Here is a 23345-nt window from a genome sequence, read left to right as displayed (position 1 = left end):
TCCAAACAACACTCTTCCTCCTCATTCACCCATGCAGCAGCCATGCCATAAGGTGCAGGAAACTGACTGCCAGATGCAGGGTGTGGCTGCGGTCCTGTGTGAACAGGTCAGGAAGGAAAGAAAGCAGCATGGGGGGCTGAAATGACAAAGCAAGGAGGTATGAGGGGTGTGCAAAGGGTGGCTCGAGAGTCCTTGAGCTCATGAGCATAGAGTCAGTTAGCTCAGAAAAGAGCCCCGAACCCTCAAATGGCAGGTTCTGTATCATGGTCTGCATCTCCTGGGACAGCCCAGAAGCCTTCAACCAGGAGCTGCACTGCATGGCCACCACCGACGCAAACACCCTGGCCGAGTCCATCGCATCCCAGGCCATCTGGAGGGCGCACCACCACGGTGAACTCTTGGGCATGATCCTTTGGGAGGGCCCCTGGGAACTTATTAAGGGAGTCCCACAGATTAAAGTTATAATGTCCCAGCAGAGCCTGGTGGCTGGAAATGCTAAACTGTAAGCTGGCCGTCGAATAAACTTTTCTTCCGAATAAGTACTCTCTTGGCCTCCTTATTTTTGAGTGTTCTGCTGGGGTAGCTCTGTCTGTCCCTTTAATTTACCGCGGACACGACCAGTGATGCCGCAGGGGGATGAGTATACAGATACTCAAAGCCCTTTTTAGGGACATAGTATTTCTTTTCTGCTTTCTTAGATGTTGGTGGAATAGATAAGGGGATTTGCCACACTGATTTGGCTATCTTGAGCACCCCTGGGTGGATGGGTAATGCAATTATTGCCAGTGTGGTGGTCGAGATGACATTGAAGAGGTCATCTGCCTCTTCAGTGACCTCCTCAATTTGTAAGCCCAAATTCTCCGCCACCAGTTTAAGGAGGACCTGGTGCTCCTTAAAACTGTCCAGGAGACTGCTGGTGTGGGAAAGTTTGGCCACTGCCTCGGCCGGGGACGACAATGACGATTTAATGGCCTGAGGGATGGTGTCACCCCCTTCTTTGTCAGGGGAGGGCTCCCTCGGAGCCAGAGTACAGGGCACGGGTTCCGCCTCCATCACGGCGCCGTGCTCCGATTGTGGCACTTGCGGCACCTTGGCCAGCTTGTCCGATGTGGCCTGGGAGTACTGGACCGGCATCTCCCACCAATTCCAGTACTGCCAGTGGGGGAGCCCTGGCCCCTGCTGCATTGGTACCACGGCCAGTGACGCCTCAGTCTCCAGTGTCGGAGGGGAGTCACCCCACCTCGCCGACAGGTTGAAGTCATGGTCCAAACCCAACCACTGCCCCTCCAGTGACGACAGCAGGGCCATCGAGGCCCGAGTCTGCCTAGTGACCCTGGTATGTGAACAATGGGGTGACAGGGAGTAGCACTGCCTGCCAGAGGGGTACCAGAGTGAGCGTGACTGACGCTGAGATACCCAGCGAGCCCTCCAGGATGAGGTCTGACCACAAGGAGACCTTCTGGGAGAGGGTGTTTGGCATCTAGGCAACCTATGGCCAGATGGTTGTCGGTAACGGTAGTACAGGGAGCGGCACCACAAGTCCGGAGTCCCTCACCTAGAAGGAGGGGAACTTGATGGAGATCTTGGCCATCTGGCTGGCGAGCTAGAGTGCAGCGCCAGGTCCCAAGGTCACAGTGAGAGGAACTTGCGTCTGCGATCCGGCGACCTGGGGTGTTCTGCCAGTCTATGCTGCAACACCCCGGTGGTCTTCCCCTTTGATGCCACAAGCGGAGCAATCTTGGTCACCTGGCGTTGCACCTGTGAAGTCAGTTGGCCTTGCTCCTTGGCCGCCAAGACCGCTTCGGGCATTGCGGGCCCCATCACAAGCTGGGAACTCCTGCTGTTGCCTGAGGTGGGCAGACGGTCCTTGGCGGGGCTGATGGGTCTGACCTCTGTGGTACTCCCATAGCGGGGGCATGGCCTGACAGGTTCTTTGGCCGATGATCCTCTCTTCTTTGGTGCCGAGAGACTTAGTTTCTTCAGCTTCTTCTTTGGCACTAGCGAGACGGAGCGGTGCTGGGCCAAGACCGGTGCCGGCGGTGCGTTGCGTACCGAGGCCAAAGTGCTGGGATTAGGTGCCGCAGTGGAGGGTTCTGACACCAGGAGAAGAGCAGCCTCCATCAACGATGCCATCAAGCAGATATCCTGCTCTTTCGTGGGCAAAAGTTCTTACAAATGCGTCACCGGTGCTTGCGATGGCTTTCTCCCAGACACTTAAAGCAGCTTTCGTGCAGATCGCTGATTGGCATCTGCCTGCTGCACGACACATATGGCTTAAAGCCAGAGGAGCGGGGCATGCCCCGCTTGTGGCAAAGTCCCAACAGGGGAGTCTTAACTAAGTAAAAAGAAAAGGAGGACTTGTGGCACCTTAGAGACTAACAAATTTATTTGAGCATAAGCTTTCGTGAGCTACAACTACAGCAAATGAATCCGATGAAGTGAGCTGTAGCTCACAAAAGCTTATGCTCAAATAAATTTGTTAGTCTCTAAAGTGCCACAAGTACTCCTTTTCTTTTTGTGAATACAGACTAACACAGTTGCTACTCTGAAACCTTAACTAAGTAACACTATCAACTAACTAACAAGTCAATGGATAAACTGCTAATGTTCTTGCGAAGCAAGACAAGGCGCTCCAACCAACCGTCATGGGCTGTAAGAAGGAACTGAGGGGGCGCAGGGCCGGCAGTGCCTGATAGACTGCCGCATGGGAGCACCACTCCAGGGGGTACCACAGCCGGCCCTATGGATACCCCTAAGGCAGAAATCTCCAACTACAGTGCATATGGGTGCGCGCCCACATGCAAATGAAATTGACACAAGCAAGCACTCGAAGAAGAATTAATGAATATACATCAATATTTCCCTTTATGTCAAATGGTCAACCCTTGGGAAAATGGTCAAAAACCAGGGCCTCCACCACCAACTTGTATTATCTAAACCTAAAGTTGTATTATTCTTTTAACAGACAGATAGATCCCCAGCCCTGTTCTGGTAGCCCAAAGTCACCCTACAGTCAGTTTATTCAGCCCCTTGAGGATTCCATCTGCATTAGGGGAGCCTCAGGATATATGACAACTCCTGCACCACTCTCTCAGCCCCTGGTACAGAGGTTGAGAGAGAGGAACATGGCCAAAATATACCTACACCCCAGTGAATCCTGGCTTGTGCACCCGGACTTTTCCAACTTGTGCCAGCATAGATCAGCCTAGAAACTTAAAGCGACCTTTTTTTCCTTCCCCGATGTCCATTCTTGTGCCAAGCATAAGTCAAACAAACCTATAAATATTTCTAAAGATTCCTGACATGGCCCTAAGGGGGCAGAAACATGGAATCTCTTCCCTGACTTCCCAGTAGAATTTAATGCTTAAATGCATATAATGAATCAATAAGTAAAGTTTAATGGAGTGCTCCAGGCAAAATTTCTGTTTTCGTGTCACTTATTTGCTCAATGTTATTTCACAATATAATTTTTTTTAATTTAAAAACAGTTAGAGCTTGATGTTTATATGTACTCGGAGTGTCTTGAGAGCCGGAGATGAAAAGTGCTACATACAATTAATACAAAAGCACTATTACCACTGCTATAACACTTTACGTATCACCTTGCACAAGGGGGGGTCTCAAAGATGACAAATATTACTGCTGTGTTACTAATATGGAAACTGAGGCACAAAGAGCAAGTTACCCAAGAGTAGAACTAGTAAGGAATTTTCCGACAAAACAGGCTTTTGTCAGAAAATGCCAATTTGTCTTGTAGATGTGTATCAGGTTAGATGAACCTTTGATGAACCACAAGCAGAGTTCCATTGGTGTTTCCTGCCAGCTCGCCTGGTTGACTGCTAGGAAGCCCAGAATTCTAGGGTTCGTGGCTCCAGGACAGCCCCACCATGAGTTCTGCCCTGACCTGGGGACGCCAGGGGTTCCAGACTCCTGGGCCAGCGGGCTCTCCAGGCTGCTGAACTCTCACAGAATAGGGCCCAAGAGTCAGGCAACCCAGGGAACCAGCTGGCCTGGTAGTCTAGAAACCCTGGGCAGTATACAGGGTAAAGCTTCCCTGGACCAGACCCCGGAAGCCCTGTCAGTTTGTCACGAACTGCCAAGAAGTTTCACTTTTTCTATTCAGTGGTGGGCAGTAGTGAAAATGACAAGAATTATATCAATTTCAGACAGCAGCTGCTGGGGCTCAGGGAGCATATTTCTTAAACATCATGTATTAGTGCTTCCAAAATGCAATTTTTCCAGAACTTCCATTTTGCAGGAAATTTTGAAAAAATCTGGGTTTGTCCTGATTCAGAACAAACCCACATTTCAAAATGTCAAAATTTCTGTGACAGAAATTCTGAGTTTCACCCGTTCTACCCAAGAGCAGAGTCAGCAGCAGAGCTGAAATCAGAATATACATCTTGACTCCTACTCCAAGCAATAAAAAAAAGGGGTGATGGAAGAGATACTGAGTCAGACTATGTCTCCACTAGAAACACTGCAGGAGCACCATTGCAGCTGTGCCACTGTAGCACTTCAGTGTAGAGCCTCACTACAGTGATGGGAGAGGTTTTCCCATTGCTGTAGTTAATCCACCTCCCCAAGAGGTGTCTACACCGGGGCTTAGGTTGGGTTTACTATGTCACTCAGGGGTGTGGATTTTTCACACCCCTGAGTGAAATAGCTGGGTCAACTTTACTTTTTAGTGTTGACCTAACCTCAGTCACAAAATCTCAGCAGGACATCCTGACATAGCATCTCTTGTTTATGTTGCACTATTGTATCAATGTGTAATAACAGCCACAAAACTGCAAACATCTGCCTGTAATGTCAGGCCATAGCACCACAATTAATGCATGTCTGCTCATCTCCAGTAAATAGGTAGGGAATGGCTCTCCATGCCTTCACTTTGAATACCATTGCTATACATCTAACTCTCACACACACTGCATTTCAATCACATACATCTGGTACCACCATCATTTTTTGAGTGACGATGTTATCCAATATGAAGGAAAAAGCCACTTGGTCATCATCGTCCAGGAGAGGATTAATTGCTTTCTCTAACCGAGCCAGTTTATCTTCCTTCTGAAATGAAGTTAACAGATGTTAATAGGTGATCCTCCATCAATACCTATTCATCATCAAAACACCCTTTAAGAGGCAGGCATATATCCACCCATTTATGAAGATACTCCCCAATAACTGTGTGGTAACCCATCTTGACAACTTACAATAGCTAGGGGAGCAGAGAAGCGTCTTTCTCAAAGAACAGAACCCAGTGTAAAATTGTTTAGTGATCCGATAACAGTAAAAATTAATATAAATAGCCAGAAAAGGAAGACAGACAACCTACCTGCCCCATTCATTCTTCTGTCTGCACTTCCAAAACCTCTCTGCCCTCAAAACCCCTCAACCCTCATGCCAGGCCCTCCCCTCTCCATTCTGACGAGAACTAATTATAAGACTTGCCTCTTTTAGTTTTTCATCACAGAGGTCCAGCATGGACTGAGATATCTGGGTCAGTGAGTGTTTTGGCCCTGCAAATACACAGCAAGTACAGTGATGCACCTTGGCGTCTGTGGAAGATTTCAGGACTGCTGGAAGGATGAAGCTCACCATCCCCATGGCACACAAAGGAAAACTCTGATCACAGAACAATTGTGAGCATTATGAGGTAACACACTAGGAATCTCTCTTTACTCGTTAACTGCATTACTGATTGTATTTCTCTCATGGTTTGAAACATGTCCCCAGTCACATACTGTAGTGATTCTCTCCTATGGCATACATAGTTACTAGTGTTTATTATGGACATTATAATAAAGAGGTTTACTTATTATTGTGAGTGTTGTGTCTACATATTCACACTTGTGGGATACACCCTATAGTGCCATTGAACTTTGGGAACCTCCTAGAAAAGCAGTGTCCATTGGGAACTCAAGCACCCCCTGGACTGCACCAAACCTTTGGAGCAGAGGCCATGGAGTCCCCATTTCCTTCTGTTAAAGCCCAGTCATGAAAGCAGAACTCTGAGGAAGGAAAGGTAGACAGGACCCGTGAATATGCAGAAGCAATACTCTCCAAGAACCAGTTACTGAAAAGCAGAGTCCTACGTATGTCATGATTCCACAGGTGTGAAATTTGCCACAAAAACCGCAACTTGCCACAGAATTGCATTCCAAAATTTCAGCTTCAATTTAAAAAAGAAAAAGAAGTTACTTACTTTTCTTAACTGTTGTTCTTTGAGATGTGTTGCTCATGTCCATTCCAATTACGGTGTGTGCGCGCCGTGTGCATAGTACGTAGAAGGTTCTTCCACTAGACCCGTTGGGTTGGCTCAGGCACCCCCTAAAGCCATGCCTTCATGGCACCGTATATAGGGCCCTGCCAACCTGCCACCACTTCAGTTCCTTCTCGCTGGTCATACTCTGACACAGGGGCAGGCAGGTGGATCTTGGAATGGACATGAGCAACACATCTCGAAGAACAACAGTTACAAAAGTTAGGTAACTGTTTTTTCTGCTTCGAGTGCTTGCTCATATAGATTCCAATTAGGTGACCACCAAGCAGGAACTCGGAGGCGAGGTCACAATTCAAGGGTTTGCTGATTGAAGCAACACTCTTCCAAAGGCTGCATCATCTCTAGCCTGCTGAGTAATGGCATAATGCAAGGTAAAGGTGTGGAATGAGGACCATGTCGTAGCCCTGCAAATTTTCTGGGTTGGAACCTGGGCCAGGAATGCCGCTGAAGATGCCTGAGCCCTTGTGGAGTATGCTGTCAGCACGGGGGCAGGTACTTTTGTCAGGTCATAGCACGTTCGGATGCATCTTGTAATCCATGATGAAATTCTTTGAGAAGAAACTTGGAGCCCTTTCATTCTCTCAAGCTGTCTATGATAAATAGTTGAGCAGATTTTCAAAACGGCTTTGTCCATTCAATATAGAAGGCTAATGCCCGGCAAACATCTAAGGAGTGGATTTTTTGTTCCTGGCTGTTTGTGTGCAGCTTGAGGTAGAAAACTAGGAGAAAAATATCCTGATCAACATGAAACTGGGAGACAACTTTCAGGAGGAAGGCCAGGTGCGGCCAAAGCTGAACCTTATCCTTACAGAACACTGTGTAAGCAGGCTCAGACATTAGGGCCTTAAGTTCAGATACCATCCTGACAGAGGTTATTGCTACCAGGAATGCCACTTTCATAGAATCATAGAATCATAGAATATCAGGGTTGGAAGGGACCCCAGAAGGTCATCTAGTCCAACCCCCTGCTCAAAGCAGGACCAAGTCCCAGTTAAATCATCCTAGCCAGGGCTTTGTCAAGCCTGACCTTAAAAACCTCTAAGGAAGGAGATTCTACCACCTCCCTAGGTAACGCATTCCAGTGTTTCACCACCCTCTTAGTGAAAAAGTTTTTCCTAATATCCAATCTAAACCTCCCCCATTGCAACTTGAGACCATTACTCCTCGTTCTGTTATCTGCTACCATTGAGAACAGTCTAGAGCCATCCTCTTTGAAACCCCCTTTCAGGTAGTTGAAAGCAGCTATCAAATCCCCCCTCATTCTTCTCTTCTGCAGACTAAACAATCCCAGCTTCCTCAGCCTCTCCTCATAAGTCATGTGCTCTAGACCCCTAATCATTTTTGTTGCCCTTCGCTGTACTCTTTCCAATTTATCCACATCCTTCTTGTAGTGTGGGGCCCAAAACTGGACACAGTACTCCAGATGAGGCCTCACCAGTGTCGAATAGAGGGGAACGATCACGTCCCTCGATCTGCTCGCTATGCCCCTACTTATACATCCCAAAATGCCATTGGCCTTCTTGGCAACAAGGGCACACTGCTGACTCATATCCAGCTTCTCGTCCACTGTCACCCCTAGGTCCTTTTCCGCAGAACTGCTGCCGAGCCATTCGGTCCCTAGTCTGTAGCGGTGCATTGGATTCTTCCATCCTAAGTGCAGGACCCTGCACTTATCCTTATTGAACCTCATTAGATTTCTTTTGGCCCAATCTTCCAATTTGTCTAGGTCCTTCTGTATCCGATCCCTCCCCTCCAGCGTATCTACCACTCCTCCCAGTTTAGTATCATCCGCAAATTTGCCGAGAGTGCAATCCACACCATCCTCCAGATCATTTATGAAGATATTGAACAAAACGGGCCCCAGGACCGACCCCTGGGGCACTCCACTTGACACCGGCTGCCAACTAGACATGGAGCCATTGATCACTACCCGTTGAGCCCGACAATCTAGCCAGCTTTCTACCCACCTTATAGTGCATTCATCCAGCCCATACTTCCTTAACTTGCTGACAAGAATGCTGTGGGAGACCGTGTCAAAAGCTTTGCTAAAGTCAAGAAACAATACATCCACTGCTTTCCCTTCATCCACAGAACCAGTAATCTCATCATAAAAGGCGATTAGATTAGTCAGGCATGACCTTCCCTTGGTGAATCCATGCTGACTGTTCCTGATCACTTTCCTCTCCTCTAAGTGCTTCAGGATTGATTCTTTGAGGACCTGCTCCATGATTTTTCCAGGGACTGAGGTGAGGCTGACCGGCCTGTAGTTCCCAGGATCCTCCTTCTTCCCTTTTTTAAAGATGGGCACTACATTAGCCTTTTTCCAGTCATCCGGGACTTCCCCCGTTCGCCACGAGTTTTCAAAGATAATGGCCAAGGGCTCTGCAATCACAGCCGCCAATTCCCTCAGCACTCTCGGATGCAATTCGTCCGGCCCCATGGACTTGTGCACGTCCAGCTTTTCTAAATAGTCCCTAACCACCTCTATCTCTACAGAGGGCTGGCCATCTCTTCCCCATTTTGTGATGCCCAGCACAGCAGTCTGGGAGCTGACCTTGTTAGTGAAAACAGAGGCAAAAAAAGCATTGAGTACATTAGCTTTTTCCACATCCTCTGTCACTAGCTTGACTTTCCATGAGAGCGAGAGAGAGTGCAGAGAGCATGTTGCAGGTGGTTCGAAGGGGGGTCCCATTGGTTTGGAAAGAACCAGGTTAAGGTCCCAGGCCAGGACTGGCTGCCGTACTTGAGGGTATAACCTGTCAAGCCCTGTAAGTAAGCGTCCAACTATTGGGCTGGTGAAGACTGACCGGCCTGTAAATGGCAGCCAAGTGGACTTTTATTGATGACATAGAAAGCCCTTGCTGCTTTAGGAGCAGGAGGTAGTCCAAGATAAAGGGTATTGTCAAGTGCGTAGGAGACGTGTTTTTGCAATGACCAAATTATGAATCTTTTCCATTTGGCTAGGTAGGTGGCCCTAGTGGATGGTTTCTTACTTCCAAGAAGGACTTCCCTAACTCGATCAGAGCAAGCCAGCTCTGTTGGGTTTAGCCATGGAGTTTCCAAGCCGTGAGGTGGAGAGATTCAAGATTGGAGTGCTGAAGGTGGCTGTGGTCCTGAGTTATCAGGTCTGGGAGCAGCGGTAAGGTGATCGGGGTTTCCACTGACATCTCCAGAAGAGACGTGTACCAGTGCTGATGTGGCCAAGCTGGAGCTATCAATATCACCAAGGCTTTGTCCCTCTGAACTTTGAGTAGCACCTTGTGGATGAGTGGGATGGATAGAAACGCATAAAGGAGGTGGTCATTCCAGGGAAGAAGGAACATGTCTGCAATCAAGCCCCAGTCTGTTTATATAAAACATCGCTGTTGTATTGTCTGTCATGACTGATGCACATCTTTCCTCCAAGTGAGCTTGGAAGGTCTGGCATGCCAGACGGACTGCCTTCGGCTCTCTGACGTTGATGTGAAGGGAGAGCTCCACTTGGGACTAGAGGCCCTGAGCTCCCCTAGATGTGCTCCCCAACCCATCGCTGATGTGTCCGTAACCAGTGACAGGGATGGCTGAGGTTTGGAGTAGGGAATACCCGCACACACCACTTGCAGGTTAAGCCACCATAGGAGAGACTCAAGAACCGATTAGCAAAGAGCGACTACCTGGTCTAGACTGCCCCGGTTTGGTCGATACACCAAGGCTAGCCACACCTGAAGAGCTTGGAGTCTCAGTCTGACATGCTGTACTATGCAAGTACAGGCAGCCATGTGGCCCAGGAGCTTTAGGCAATTCCTTCCTGTGGTGGTAGGGAATTGTCTGAGACCTTGTATGTTGTCGCAACAGGTCTGAAAATGCAACTCTGGTAGAAATGCTCTCGACTGTTTTGAGTCCAGTGTCAGGAGCTTGGGGACCGGTATGGCTCCCTTGCCTGTCCACTGCCAGAGAGCAGCAGTGACCAGTGCCGAGGGGATGGCGAACGACATGGTAGCATTGCTGGCTTGCCTCGGGACGGCACCAAGGGTCTCGGGTGTGCCGCTGCTTTTGAGCTCGGTCCCTTGTCTTGCCTAGGTGGAGAAGGCAGCACCGTGAATGCGATAAGTTCTGTCACTGCCTCAAAGGTTTCTGGTGTGGAGGCCAACTCCAGTGCAACAGTCCTTTTGATGCAATTCCCCTAAACTCCCCCTTTAAGCAGGAAGTGTGCGGGTCACTCCTGGGCATAGGCTTGCTACAAGCTGCACAAGGTTTAAACCCCAGGGACTGAGGCATGCTCCAGTACTGGGGAGAGACATGACGAGGGGTACCCCCAGAACAATTCCCTACTGGAAATCTAACTATATACTGACTAACTACTACTACTACTACTACTACCTACTGATTTAACTATTTACAGGAGAAAAGTCTGAAGACTACTAGGGAGAAAGGCTTGCCGAAACAAGAGAGAATGAACATTCCGGCTAACCGTCACAGGCATTAAGAAGCAACTGAAGTGGCAGTGGGTTGGCAGGACCCTATAAACGGCACCATGGAGGCACAACTCCAGGGGGCGCCTGAGCCAAATTGACGGGTACTGCTAGGGGAAGAACCTTCCAGCTACTGTGCACACAGCACACACTCATCCTGACATCGACATGAGCAAGCATTTGAAGAACCTATTATTCTAGCCCTCGTGTTTGTGAAGAAAACATGGAAAGCCAACTGAGCGAAGACTGTGCTTCCTTTGTGAATGAAGCGGCTACAGATTTCCCAGACTACTACAGAATCCAGGGATGCCTACCTGAGTTTAAATCCTGTTTGCTGCTGAATACATGGGGCCTAGAAAGGGCAAGGCTTAGCGCTTATATAGTGCCTAATATTTTTAAAAATACTTGTCAGATAAAAAGCTGTGTTAACAGGAGTCACAATAGGGCTGCCTCACAGTGTCCTTCAGTGAATCAGCACATTTACCCAGCAGCTGCATGTTGCTCTATAAAATCTAAAGATTCATTTTTCAAAAATACATTTCTAGTTGGGACGAAAACCTTGAAAACACCAACCAAATGTAAATCACTATAGTGATGTCTGCCTTAAGCCAGCCCACAACACAAAATTTGGTCAGCATACTTACGTCGGTCAGGGTGTGAAAGAACCACACCCTTGACTAACGTAGCTCTGCCAACAAGCTCTGGTACCAGATGACAGAACAAGGAGTAATGGTCTCAAGTTGCAGTGGGGGAGGTTTAGGTTGGATATTAGAAAAAACTTTTCCCACTAGGAGGGTGGCGAAGCACTGGAATGGGTTACCTAGGGAGGTGGTGGATTCTCCTTCCTTAGAGGTTTTTAAGGTCAGGCTTGACAAAGCCCTGGCTGGGATGATTTAGTTGGGGATTGGTCCTGCTTTGAGCAGGGGATTGGACTAGATGACCTCCTGAGGTCCCTTCCAACCTTGATATTTTATGATTCTATGAAAACCCCCATGCAAACAGCTATCCTGGCAAGTCCTTTTGCTGGTATAAACTCCGGGGGCGGAGGGTCTAAGTCTCCACTGGGGGGTTCTGCAGGCATAGCTGTATCAGCAAAGCCTTTGGCTATATCTACACTATGGACTTTACAGCAGCACAGCTGCACCGCTACAGCTGTGCCAGTGTAAGGTCTCCCATGTAGCTGCTCTTTGCCAGCAGGAGAGAGCTCTCCCGTCGGCATAATTAAACCATCCCCCAATTATTGGCGTTAACGACGTCAGCAGTAGAGTCATGCCGACACAGCGCTTCCACACCAGCACTTTTGCCGATGAAACTTATGTCGGTCAGGGAGGTGTTTTTTTTCCCACACCCCTGACTGACGAAAGATTTACCGACAAAAGTGGTAGTCTAGACAAAGCCTTTCTAATGAAGGCTACTCCTCAGTCTGCAGAATATTAAGTAATAGCCTTGAGAGGTGTAAATTGCCCCAATTCACTTTAAGGAATGTGTAGACTCTGAAGCATAATATGACAATGTAAATACTAACATTGGTAACTATCTCACTGCTGATCAAAGTTGGAAAGAAAAGAGAAGGATGATCCTATCATAAAGTGCACTCTACCAAGAATGACTCATTTTGGCTTCACTTGTGGACAGAGCTCAGGTTATGGCCAGAAATTAACAGGATACCTCCTCCCACAAATCTGACCTCCTACTGATAAAGCCTTCATTACTTCCTAACTGCCCAAGCCTCTTATTTTGTTCTGTATAGACAAAGTTTAGAGTTCACTCCTTCCAAATTTATAACAAGCTGACTAATTTATTGTCATCATATCATCTTTGAAGAAGTCTGTTATATTCATCTTATCCATTTCAATAGCATTAACTTTGCTGCTTTCATCTTTTCCCTGCAGAGTATGAGAGTTTTCCCCCTCCCATGCCACCCAATTGCATATACAAGGCATATGCACAATTCCCATCACAGTGTAACACAGCTCACCAGAAGACAAACTGAACCTCAGTGTTTTAGGGAGCTTCCTACCATTGTACGTTGCACTGTTCTTCACAATCAGCTCCAGATGTTCACGGAACTCTTCCCGGGAAGGGTATAAACGTTTGCGGACATTCTCACGCAGGGTCTGTAGGTCCATAGGCCGTGTAATGATTTTGTAATAGTCTTTCACGACCTTTGCATTAACAGGCGTGTGAAATGGGTATGTCTGAGAAATACAAAGAATAGGCATTCAGTCCCATCAACCTCCACAAGCAGAATAGCGAGCAGATGAGAGGCCCTTTAGGGTACATCTACATGGCATTTTGGAGTGAGCCTCCCAGTCTGGTCGACAGACTTGGGGTATCGGGGCGCAAGCTAGCACTCTAAAAATAGCTGCATAGACAACACTTTGAAGTTCAGGTTGGACTCAGACTTGGGCTCTGATGTCTACCCACCTCCTTAGTCTTCAGAACCCAACCCGCAACTTCAAAGCGCTGTCTGCACAGCTATTTTTAGAGTGCTAGTGCGAGCCCCACTACCCCAAGTCTGTCAACCCAGACTGGGAGGCGTGCTCCAAAATGCTGTGTAGACATACCTACATACTACACATACTGAAGATCACCTGTATGTGACTGTGGTATTTTTTTTTCTCTCCACAAAATTTACTATTCTATTATGACTTTGCCACCACTCTGAGGAAGAAGAGTTTCAGAGTAGCAGCCATGTTAGTCTGTATCCGCAAAAAGAAAAGGAGTATTTGTAGGCACCTTAGAGACTGACAATTTTATTTGAGCATAAGCTTTCATGAGCTACAGCTCACTTAAGCTTATGCTCAAATAAAATTTGTTAGTCTCTAAGGTGCCACAAGTACTCCTTTTCTTTCTGAGGAAGAAGCGTCCCTCAAGGACTTCAATGGGAGTTACTGGTTGTTCAGCACTTTTGAAAGTAGGTTTACTTACATAGGAGCCTAAATTAGAAACTTAACTTTAGGTTCCTATTTTGTAAATCTTGGCTAATTCTTTAAAATCAATTTCAGCTCTACCTAAAAACCAGAAAAAGACAGTTACCTTTTCCATAACTGGTGTTCTTCGAGATGTGTTGCTCATGTCAATTCCACAATAGGTGTGCGCGCTTGCCACGTGCACCAGTGACGGAAGTTTTTCCCCTAGCAGTACCCATAGGGAAGAGTGCCCCAGCAACCCCTGGAGTGGCGCCGCCATGGTGCGGTATAAGGGGAGCTGCATGCTCCCCCCACCCTCAGCTCCTTCTTGCCAGAAAACTCTGACAGAGGGGAAGGAGGACGGGATGTAGAATAGACATGAGCAACACATCTCGAAGAACACCCGTTACGGAAAAGATAACTGTCTTTTTTTCTTCGAGTGATTGCTCATGTGTATTCCACAATAGGTGATTACAAGCTATATCTGTTGGAGGTGGATAGGAGTTCACAAATTCCCAGGATGGAGTACAGTCCTGCCAAACCCAGCGTCATTCCTGGTTTGGGAGATGATCGCATAGTGTGAGGTGAACATGTGAACTGAAGACCACGTGGTGGCCCTACAAATGTCCTGGATGGGGACGTGGGCCAGGAATGCAGCCAACAAGGCCTGCGCTTGAGTAGAGTGCGCTTTCACAATCAGTGGCGGGGAAACACCCACCAGATCATCACAGGTGCAGATGCACGAAGTGATCCGGTTGGAGAGACGCTGAGTGGAGATCGACCGACCCCTCATGTGCTCAGCTGAGGCAACGAACAGTTGCAAGGACTTTCTGATTGGCTTAGTCCGCTCGAGGTAGAAAGCCAGAGTCCTTCACACATCGAGCGTGTGGAGGCAGCATTCCTCACTGGACACGTGAGGCTCGGGGCAGAGGACCAGCAGGAAAATGTCCTGACCCATGTGATAGGCGGAGACCACCTTAGAGAGGAATGCAGGGTGTGGGCGGAGCTGAACATTATCCTTATGAAAAACCGTGTACGGGGGCTCGGAGGTCAGGGCCCTGAGTTTCAAGACCCACCTGGCTGACATGGTAGCAACCAGGAAGGCTACCTTCCACGAGAGGTGGGACCAGGAGTACGTGGCTAGCGACTCAAACAGGGGCCCCGTGAGACGGGACAACACCAGGTTCAGGTCCCACTGTGGGACCGAGGGCATAGCATACAGGAAAAGATGGTCCAACCCCTTGAGGAACTGGCCAGTCATAGCATGAGGGAATACCGTGTGCCCCTGCACCGGCAGATGGAAGGCTGATATGGTCACCAGGTGCACCTTGGCTGATGAGGGCGCCAGGCCAAGGGGTCTAAGGTGGAGAAGGTAGTCCAGGATAAGCTGGATCTGGGCGGCCACTGGGGAGACACCCCGGTCGGCCACCCATCTGGAGAACCGGGATCATTTTACCAAGTAGGCGCAGCATGTGGAGGGCCTTTCCAGATGGACGTGCTGGACCCCTTCTGAGCACGACCTTTCCACTCTACCTAACCATTGAGCAGCCACGCCGTGAGGTGGAGAGCTGCTAGGTTGGGGTGGAGGAGGCGGGCCTAGGAGAGCAGATCCGGGCGGAGCAGCAACGGCCACAGCAAAGCAACCCCTGAGGGTCCCGTACCAATGTTGCCTGGGCCACGGTGTGCTAATCAGGAGGACCCGTGCCTTGTCATATTTATTTTCTTCAGGACCCTGCTGATCAGTGGGAACATGGGGAAGGCATAGAGAAACTGGCCTGACCAGGACAGGAAGAAGGCATCAGAGATAGCGCCCCTTCCCAGTCCCCCCCGGAGCAGAACCGGGGACAGCGTCGGTTCTGCCGCATTGCAAACAGGTCCACATGGGGAGTTCCCCACACATGGAAGACCTGGTGAGCCACTTCCAGGTGGAGAGACCACTCGTGTTGGGAGGAGAAGTCCCTGCTCAAGCAATCTGCCCCTGCGTTTCAGGCGCCCGGCAGATGGAAGGCCCTCGGGCAGATGTCGTGGGCTATACAGAAATCCCACAGCCTGAGGGCTTCACAAGCAGAGGACTGGGTCCTGTCTTGCCTGTTGATATAGAACATCGAGGCCGGGTTGTCCGTGAGGACCCTGACCACCTTGCCCTGCAGGTGAGAGCGGAAGGCCATGCACACCAGGCGTACCGCCCTGAGTTCCTTGACGTTTATGTGTAGGGACAGATCCTGTGCTGACCACAGGCCTTGGGTCTGAACATTCCCCACATGGGCCCCCCAACACAGGTCCGACACATTGGACATCAGCTCCAGCGATGGGGTCCTGTCCCAGAACAGGGCCCCTGGGAGCATGTTGCTTGGGGTGGACCATCACCACAGTGAGGCGATCACAGAGTCTGGCACGGTGAGGACCTTGTTCATCCTGTCTCTGGACTGGGAGAACTCCGAGGCCAGCCAGAGCTGGAGGGGCCTCATTCGGAGTCTGGCATGACGGACCACATACGTGATGCCGACATGTGACCCAATAGTGGGAGGCACGCTCTGGCCGTAGTCACCAGGAACGTTGTGACTGAGTCGATGAGCCCTTTCAGGGTCTCAAACCTGTCCAGTGGGAGAGAGGCTGCGGCCGACGAGTTGTCCAGGAGCGCACCAATAAACACTATGCGTTGGACCGAGACTAACATGGACTTGGCATCGTTTACCAACAGGCCCAGGGTGGCGCACGTGGACAGAAGAAGTGTCATGTGATCCCTCACCTGCGACCAGGAGCTGCCCTTGATCAGCCAATCATCCAGATAAGGAAAGATCTGGACCCCAGCGCCTGAGGTAGGCCGCTATCACCGACATACATTTTGTAAATACCCTGGGGGCAGCTGATAGGCCAAAAGGAAGGATCACAAGCTGGTAGTGATTCTGCCCCACCAGAAAATGGAGGAAGCGTCTGTGCCCCTCGAAAATGTGAATGTTGAAGTACGTGTCCTGCAGATCAAGGGAAGCGTACCAGTCCCCAGGGCAGGGATGATGGAGGCCAATGAGACCATGTGGAACTTGAGCCTCACCATGAACTGGTTTAGATCCTGCAGGTCCAGGATGGGCCTGAGTCTTCCTTTGGCCTTTCAGCCGTGACCACTCTGGGAGGAAAGCACACAACTGATTATAGAAGGGAAGCTTCACTGAGGAGGGATCCTTGGGGAGAACTGGCAGGGTGCCCCCGAGTGTCCCCTCATAACCGCCTTTTCCCCACCTGTTTGCCCTTGGAGAACCCAGGTTGCGGGGCAGACCACGACTGTCTCTGAGGGCGCCTTTTATAGACCCTCGACTTGTTATAGGAGGCATCGTACTTTGGCTGGGAGGCCTGAGCGGGGTCTGCTGCGGCCTAAACTTAGATTTGGCCGGAGCCGGGACATAGAGACCCAGAGTCTGGAGGGTCGTGCAGGAGTCCTTCATGCCATGCAGCTTTGTATCCGTTTGTTCCGCAAGCAGAGCTTTGCCGTCAAACAGGAGATCCTGCATGGCAGTCTGCGCTTCACTGGACAGCAGGAGCCATGACGCCCTTCTCATGGACCCCGCGGAGGCCATGGACCATGCTGCCGTGTCCGCCGCATCCAAAGCTGCTTGCAGTGATGCCCTGGCAGCCGCCGTACCCTCCTCCACCAGCACCTTGAACTTTCTTATCGCGCTCCTGGAGGGAATCCTCAAACTTAGGCCGGGAACCCCACAAATTGAATTTGTACCTGCCCAGGAGCGCCTGGTGGTTTACCACCCTCAACTGAAAACTCGAGGAAGAATAAATCCTTCTCCCGAAAGAGTCCAGCCTCCGCGAATATTTATTTTTCGGGGTAGGGGCTGGTTGGCCCCGCCGATCCCTGTAGTTGACTAACTTGACCACCAGGGAGTTGGGTGCCGGGAGGGTGTAGAGGTACTTGTGCCCCTTGGCAGGTACAAAGTACTTGCATTCTGCCCTCTCAGAGATGGGGGCCAGCGAAGCCGGTGTTTGCCACAAGGCATTTGAAATTTTTGCCATCCCTTCATGGGGGGGCAAAGCTACCCTGCCCGGTGCCGAAGAGGACAGCACGTTGAACAGGGAGCCCAAGGGTTCCTCCAACTCCTCTGCCTGGAGGTGGAGGCTTGATGCCACCCTTTTTAAAAGTTCTTGATGGGCCCTAAAGTCCTCCTGTGGGACGGAGGGGGGAAGGGCTGTTATCGCCTCATCCGGGGAGGGCGAGAAGGCTGGCACGGTGCTCTGGGTGTCCGCCGGCACCGGAGGATGCATCACGAGGTCGGACTCCAGGCACGGTGGCGAGGACATATGTCCCACCGACCCCTTCCTCGGAGGTCTGCAGAGGGAGGCCGACGGTGCCTCTGAGGCTCTGACTACCGAGTGGACCCCCACCGGGGGCTGTGTCGGGCCACGGTGCCCACTGGTACCATTGGGCCGGCCACAGGGCCCGGTGCCAGTGCACTGTCTGCAGCAACGACGGACCCGGCTGTTCGGTCTGGCTGGCCTGTCGCATGGAAGGGCGAGTACGAGCAAAGGCTGGGCTGAAGAAAGACCTGTCGCTGCCATGGGACCAGGAGGAACAGCAGTGCGAGGAGCGACATCACCCACGGGACCGCGATCTCGATGCAGAGAACTGTTACCGACTGTAGCTGCTGCTCCACAATCAGCTCCAATGGGCAGACCCGCATTGGCAAGGTGCCGGCGATCAACGCCCTGGGCTGCGGAGGTGATGCCTTGGCGGAGTCTTGGAGCAGGATTCAGAGCGGGAATGGTGTCGATGTTCGTGCCGTGACCGGCCGCAGTAATCCTATGAGACGAGGACCTCTGGCGACATCTGCCTCAGTCCCGTCGGTACTCACTCAGTGACGCAAAGCGGTACCGAGAGTCTCGATCGGACAGTACCCAACCAGACAGTCTGGTGGGAGTTAAGGGCAATCCACGTGGACTACACCCTGAACTGTCGCTGGGCGGCAAATGGCATAGGGAACATTCCCTGGACCGAGACTGGTGCTGAGCTGGGGGCGACTGTGGAAAACCCAGCGGTGGCTTGCCCCTGGAGCGTGGTGCCGACATCGGCAGTGCTCCTGGTACTGGCATGGACATGACGTCCAGGGCCATCTGCAGGCCTCCAGCATTTCCAAAGCGGCCGGGCTACTCCACTCTACGCGAGTTGGAAGCCTAGAGGCCGGAGGGGATCGAGGACTGCCCGACATGGGTCTAGTCTCTGCCCCAGTTTTCCTTGGTGCCATTGCAAAGAAGGCATTTTCTTTGCCTTCTTGTGCCTCATGGACGGGGAGCAGTGCCCACTGGTCGAAGGCTCCGGAAGGTCGCCGCACACCGGAGGGCATCCAGACATCCGGGGAGGCTTGATCCAAAGTGGCTGGGCTACTCCACTCTACGTGAGTCAGAGGCCTAGAGGCTGGAGGGGATCAAGGACTGCCCAACATGGGTCTAGTCTCTGCTCCTGGTTTCCCTCGGTGTCGCTGTGATGAAGGCATTTTCTTTGCCTTCTTATGCCCCGTGGACAGGGAGCAGTGCCGACTGGTCAAAGGCACCAAAAGGTCACCATGCACCGATGACGCAGTGCCTGGTGCCGACTCGGAGCAGCGCACTGGAGTCAGGGTCAGTGCCAACTCCATCAGAATAGCCCAAAGCCTAATCTCTCAGTCCAAGGTTTAATGACTTGCAAATCTTGCAACGATCGCTGATATGGGTTTCTCCCAAACAGTGTAAACAGTCTGCATGCAGGTCACTCCTTGGCACAGATCACCTACAACTGTTGCATGACTTAAAACCCAGGGCGCAGGGCATGCCCTGGCCCAGGCACTCAAACTAACTGAACAGCAAACTAACTACAGGTTAAAAACCAGTCGGAGAACACTTCAATCTCTCCGGTCACTCGATTACAGACCTGAGGGTGGCTAGTCTTCAACAAAAAAACTTCAAAAACAGACTCCAGCGAGAGACTGCTGAATTGGAATTAATTTGCAAACTGGATACAATTAACTTAGGCTTGAATAGAGACTGGGAATGGATGAGTCATTACACAAAGTAAAACTATTTCCCCATGGTATTTCTCCCCCCCCACCCCCCCCCACTGTTCCTCAGATGTTCTTGTTAACTGCTGGAAATAGCCTACCTTGCTTGTCACCATGAAAGGTTTTCCTCCTTTTCCCCCCCGGCTGCTGGTGATGGCTCATCTTAAGTGATCACTCTCCTTACAGTGTGTATGATAAAACCCATTGTTTCATGTTCTCTGTGTGTGTATATAAATCTCCCCACTGTATTTTCCACCAAATGCATCCGATGAAGTGAGCTGTAGCTCACGAAAGCTTATGCTCAAATAAATTTGTTAGTCTCTAAGGTGCCACAAGTACTCCTTTTCTTTTTGCGAATACAGACTAACACGGCTGCTACTCTGAAACCTAACTACAGGTATTAACACTGAACGAACGAAAAATTCTGGGGACGAGCTACAGCAAAGCTGGAGCAGAATAGTTCCAATGCACTTTCACTGGCAACAAGAAGGAACTGAGGGTGGGGGGAGCATGCAGCTCCCCTTATACCACGCCATGGAGGCGCCACTCCAGGGATTGCTGGGGTGCTCCCCTCTACAGGTGTTGGTAGGGGAAAAACTTTCAACACTGGTGTACTTGGCGAGCACGCACACCTATTGTGGAATACACATGAGCAATCACTCGAAGAACAAGTCGATATTCAATAGCTCTCTCCAAAGTCCCACATATAATACAATTATAAAGCTGTATAAATTGCTGCACAATTGTCCTTTTTGTATCTGCTCTATAATTATGCTCCAGAAATTCTAAGCTTTTATTTTAAAAAAATTCACTAATCCTTACAAAGATGGCAAAGATAATCTTCAAAGTGTAAAAGAAATGTAAGCCAATACAATAATGTCTATGAGTCAGGTGACAACTTTGAAAATGTAGGTCAGAATGCAAAAGGCCTATCAGTGGGGTGTTGAGTCTGAAGTTTAACTATGACACAATGTCAACATTGTGAATTATTCCACTGCTGATCATTTAAAAAGAAACATGAAGCTAATTTACCTACTAATTGTTGGATTAGTAACAGATAATGGAGTGGGAATGAAAAATACAACCCTTTCTCCCCAGACTGATCCTCTTCCCACTTTACTGCTCAGATGACAGGAGGGAAATGGGAGATGATACATCTCTGCTTTCCAGTGCAAAAAAGGCTTAACTGCTTTCCCTGAATCCAAAAGCTCCAGTTACCATACTGCCTAGACATCTATGATTCAGTTACTCTTACTGAAAACAACCTGCAGCACAATAAACTGAAGATTTGAGGGCAATATTCAAAGGATGCAAGTCTGATTAGACTGGACCAAAGAAGCAGGGACAATGCTTGTGGGGATAGTGTTGCGTAATTCTGGGGTCTCAGATTCAGCCACATAACTCATTCTATGAGCCTACTCAGGACACAGAGCTTTGACCATACGGCCTAAACTTACATTGGGAAGATCCCTCATATCGTTGATAATGCCCTCTAGAATGGATGACAAAGTTACCATCGGGTCTGTTCGTCGCCGATGGATTGACTTGTGAGGCCGCTGAAGAAATCAGATAGAAGTAGGAAGTTAAGGCACTTCCAAAACACAAAATATAAATCTAAACAAGTTCTCTGTAGGTTTAGTTTATTAATTCTATGGGTGGATATGCAGATACATGCCTCATGTGCTGTACTATGGATGGCCAGGAGCAGTGCAAGGACTGAACAGGATGGACAATGGATAAGTCTGCGAGTCTTTCTGTGACTTCTGCAGCAGCTGGTGATGGCTCAGGTGCTACCCAAGCCAGGCAGCCCCTGGGCCAGCTTCAACAGTTTGGGTGTGTAGGAGGGGGCTCAGGGTGCAGCTCCCTGGCTCCCACTGGCATAGCCCTGCAGCTCCTAGACGGGGGGGCCAAGGGGCTCCACACACTGCCCACGCCTGCAGGCCCTGTGCCCCCGCCCAGAAGGGGTCCTGGGTCACATGCCACTGCCCTTGCCCCACCCCGAGCACCCACAGACCTCCCCGAAACCCCCTCCTGAGAACCCGCATCCCCCACCCAAGTTATAGTTAGGGCTATATAGTAAAAGTTATGGACAGGTCACAGGCCATGAATTTTTGTTTACTGCCCATGATCTGTCCATGACTTTTACTAAAAATACCCATGACTAAAACGTACATTTAATAATTGGACATGAAGAGACTAAAATTGACCTAATTACATCTACACTCACATTCAAGTAATCACAGTGAACAGTGGTCCCAACTCGCCGCTTTTTCTTTGGAGGAAGCTGTTGTTTAGGAAACTTCAAGACCAGTGATTTCCTGCGAACCTCATCTGCACTAGAGAAAAGAAATAGACCTCTTATTTCCTTTGCATCTCTTACCAACAAGACTGTTTACACCTCAGAATTAGCACTGATCCCATCTGGTACGATACCAAACTCGATCAGGATTTAAATACTACATCATCAACAATATATCTAAAACCCAGCCACTTTATTCCTGTGTCTACCGCACCTGTGATGTGTATGTCTTTTGCATCAGACCAGAGACTGCCATTCTCACCCCCCCATCCCTGCACCTCCAGTCCTGCCCTCACCTCTCAATCAGTTGCTTTCCAAGGACAATTTTGGTCCCCTCCACTTTGATAAGCTCTTCATTATCATTGTGAATGACTGTCTTTTCCAGCTCTTCCTCCTGCTCCTCTGTCATGGCAACAGGGTTGGAGGGTGGGGCATTCGTTTGGTAGTAGAGGGGACAGAATTTATTAGTTCTCATATGTCCAATTGCACCACAGGCTCCACATTTTAACTGCAGAAAAGATCAACAAGGTGAACAATTAAAATTTAATCAGAAGTTGAAGGCCAGATGGGAACTATAGATCATCTATAGTCTGACCTCTCACATATCACAAATCATTAAATTTCACCCAACTATCAGTTTTAAGCCCTGTATAATTTGTACTTGGCTAAAGTACAAGTTCCAGAAAGACATCTAGTCTTAATTTGAAGTCAGAGACAGAGAATCCACCATTTGATTTAGAGGTAAGATAATTACCAATTTACCAGTAAGATAGCAGCTTCTTACTGGCCTGATGTTCTAGCTCCAGATGACATATAAAGGAAATAATTAATTAGTGCTGTTGATTAATTGCAGTTAACTCATGCAATTAATTCAAAAAAATTAATAGTGATTAATCACACTGTTAAACAATAGAATACCAATTGAAATTTTTAAAATATTACTGGATTTTTTTTACATTTTCAAATATATTGATTTCTATTACAACACAGAATACAAAATGTACAGTGCTCAGTTTACATTATTTTGATTACAAATATTTGCACTGTAAAAATGATAAAACAAAATAAATAGTATTTTTCAATTCACCGCAGACAAGTACTGTAGTGCAATCTCTTGTGAAAGTGTAACTTACAAATGTAGATTTTTTGTTTGTTAGTTACATAGCTGCACTTAAAAACAAAACAATGTAAAATTTTAGAGCCTACAAGTCCACTCAGTCCTACTTCTTGTTCAGTCAATCACTAAGACAAACAAGTTTGTTTACATTTATGGTAGATACTGCTGCCTGCTTCTTATTTATAGTGTCACCAGAAAGTGAGAACAGGCATTTGCATGGCACTTTTGTAGCTGGCTTTGCAAGGTAT

The 23345-nt window shown here is 49.1% G+C and overlaps 1 protein-coding gene across 6 annotated transcripts in view; it reads right to left on the bottom strand.

Moving 5' to 3' along the window:
* The window catches only part of TAF1 (TATA-box binding protein associated factor 1), a 150468-nt gene that overhangs the window by 32476 nt on the left and 94647 nt on the right, over nucleotides 1-23345 (bottom strand). For 4 of the 6 annotated variants that reach the window (XM_038416405.2, XM_038416408.2, XM_038416406.2 and 1 more), the window contains 6 exons: nucleotides 22277-22488; nucleotides 21909-22017; nucleotides 21139-21237; nucleotides 12758-12935; nucleotides 5455-5522; nucleotides 4948-5070 (listed from right to left, as the gene is read on the bottom strand). In XM_038416405.2, coding sequence (XP_038272333.1) covers nucleotides 4948-5070; nucleotides 5455-5522; nucleotides 12758-12935; nucleotides 21139-21237; nucleotides 21909-22017; nucleotides 22277-22488 — 789 coding nt within the window. Of the gene's footprint in view, nucleotides 1-4947; nucleotides 5071-5454; nucleotides 5523-6265; nucleotides 7006-12757; nucleotides 12936-21138; nucleotides 21238-21908; nucleotides 22018-22276; nucleotides 22489-23345 lie in introns of those variants that run through there. The other 2 variants (XM_043491528.1, XM_043491527.1) reach the window with 2 other exon arrangements.

Source organism: Dermochelys coriacea, chromosome 9 (assembly GCF_009764565.3).
Source record: "Dermochelys coriacea isolate rDerCor1 chromosome 9, rDerCor1.pri.v4, whole genome shotgun sequence".
NCBI classification, from domain to species: Eukaryota; Metazoa; Chordata; order Testudines; family Dermochelyidae; genus Dermochelys; species Dermochelys coriacea.
The sequence above is the reverse complement of the archived record's forward strand: the minus strand, read 5'-3'. Positions and strand labels throughout refer to the sequence as shown.